Source organism: Alligator sinensis, unplaced genomic scaffold (assembly GCF_000455745.1).
Source record: "Alligator sinensis unplaced genomic scaffold, ASM45574v1 scaffold308_2, whole genome shotgun sequence".
Classification (NCBI taxonomy): domain Eukaryota; kingdom Metazoa; phylum Chordata; order Crocodylia; family Alligatoridae; genus Alligator; species Alligator sinensis.
The window spans coordinates 1,227,775-1,229,991 of record NW_005842082.1 but is presented as its reverse complement, the minus strand read 5'-3'; the positions used below and the strand labels follow the sequence as shown (position 1 = coordinate 1,229,991).

At 42.1% G+C, this 2,217-nt stretch overlaps 1 protein-coding gene across 1 annotated transcript in view; it reads right to left on the bottom strand.

The window, feature by feature from the left end:
• CUNH9orf85 (chromosome unknown C9orf85 homolog) overlaps positions 1-2,217 on the bottom strand; it is a 45,342-nt gene that overhangs the window by 13,872 nt on the left and 29,253 nt on the right. Inside the window, exon 2 of the mRNA XM_006023825.2 lies at positions 1,939-2,045. Within this exon, the coding sequence (XP_006023887.1) occupies positions 1,939-2,045 (107 nt within the window). The remainder of the gene's footprint in view (positions 1-1,938; positions 2,046-2,217) is intronic.

Here is a 2,217-nt window from a genome sequence, read left to right as displayed (position 1 = left end):
AAGAGTGTACTAGCAATATCAGGTTTTTTATCTTTTTTGTAGCTATAAATTGCTCTTACTGGTCCTTTAAAACCCTAGATTTTTCTGCCTTTACTCAACATGGCTTGTCTATTAGTCTTTCATTGTGTCACACTGGTAGCACAGTGATACAGTAGTGTCCCAGTGGTCAGCAGACATCAGCTATAATGCTAATGTGTCAGCAACACTCCTAGTTCATAGAGAAAAAAGGAAACTGCCCTCATTTATCATTTGAGCATTTGATAATCCTTAACCACAGGTGAAAACCCCCTAGAAATCAGTAGTTAACATACATGGATTCATTTGCATTGCTCAGGGCTACATTATATATTTTACTTTTGAACCTTTAAGCAAAAGTTTCAAATGTCAATTTTTTTATATTAAAATATTTCTAGCAGTGATCTGCATATCTGTAAATATTCTATTAACTAAAACTATACATCTGGCAAGCTGCATTGCTGACCTTTGCACTTTCATACAGCACCATAGTACATTTGTAAGGAGCAGTTTGTAGGATATGTATGGTTGTGGATATTGATTTAAAAAAAAAAAAAACTAGTAAAGGACAATGCCATATCCAGATTCAGAGGAAGTTCTAGATGAAAACAAAATTTGAAAATAGGTGTGGCGGCAAGAAGCCCCCACAGGCGCTAAAGGTGGTGGGGGCAGCCCCAGGGTGAATAAGCAGACTCCCCGTGCCCCGGTAGACTTACTTCTAGGAGCGGGACTGGAGCCGGAGCTGGAGCCGCAGCTGTGGCTGCGCGAGCTGGCGTTATGCCGGCTCTTCAAACAGCTGCTCCCCGGGCAGGGTGGCATCTGGCTAATTGCAGCAGCTGATGCCACTGCCGCGGGAGGTTCAAAAACCCCGCCAGAAACCAGCAAGGCAGGGGATAGAGGGAGAGAGCCAGCTGGGAGCATGCCAGGCAAGCAGCAGCGGCGGCTCCAGAGGCTGGTTATAACAGCCTGGCAGACACTGCCCTGCTTCAAAGGCAGGGGGGCAGTGTCAGGCATTAGGTTGGGGGTGGACAATCCCCAGCCCCGCAATCTCAAAGCTTATAAGAAGCATCCCTCTCCCTCAGAGGGGAAGCAAGGATGCCAAAGCACCAAGAAGCTCAATGCTTTGGGATCAGGGACTGAGGCTCCAGATGCATTGACACCCAGGCGACCAGCCGGTTGGCTGAAGCTGACACCAGACCCCATAACAAGGGGGCTTATGGAGATCGGCGGAGCAGCAAGTGGAACATCTGAGTGGTTGGCGAGTGGACGGGGTGTAGGGGAGGCAGAGTCCCAAAGAACACTGCAGCACAGCTGTGAGTACCCCCGTCAACGGCTCACTTGGGAAGAACACCACTGAACCCCTCCTTTCATCAGGTAACAAGTCGTGGCAGGAAAGTTGGGGGCACTCCGACCAAGGAGGCGGTAAGGTACTTACAGCACCCACTAGAGACACCACATTAGGCTTAAAAATTAGAATTTTTTAATCTCCTGTCCAACAGCCCTGGAAGATACCTATACTTAGTTTTCATTTTGTAGTGCTAAGGGAATTTTGTCAGGCTCTAAGAATGAAGACATTTTCACCTAATGAACATTCTTTGCAATATTTCTTGCCCATTGAAAAAACAGAAAGAAATTTGACTTGCTCTTTCTAACTTTAGTAAATTTATTTCAGATTTCACTGTTCCGAAAAAGTATATTTCGCCATCTTTTACAAGAGCACTGTTGTGATTAAATATTTTAATGGAAGGTGGTGCTAAGTGGAAAACAAAATGCAAAAGCAACAATCATAACAAAAAGCAAATACAGCTTTATAGCTATTTTTAGAATTTCAAATACTGAATTTACCAAGCAGATTACCATTAACATAGCTTGTAAAGAACATCAAAGTGAAACAGTAAAAGCTAAGTAATGGAATTATCTCACCATTTTTTTGGTTTTGTTAGTGGTTTGTACTTGCTGAACTTTACACGCCACTCCAAGACATCTTTGCAATGCTGACATACTCCATCATGAAGTTTTGCATTTATTTTCTTTAAAAAAAAACAAAGTTGGAATGGTATTACATAATTGTATTTAATGAAACATTTAAAATGCTTTAAAAAAAAACAAACAGTAGAAACAGCTCATCAATTTAATATTTAAAAAAAGCTACATTTCATTTAATGAAATCGTTCCATCTTCATCTTGTGATCTTATAAAGCA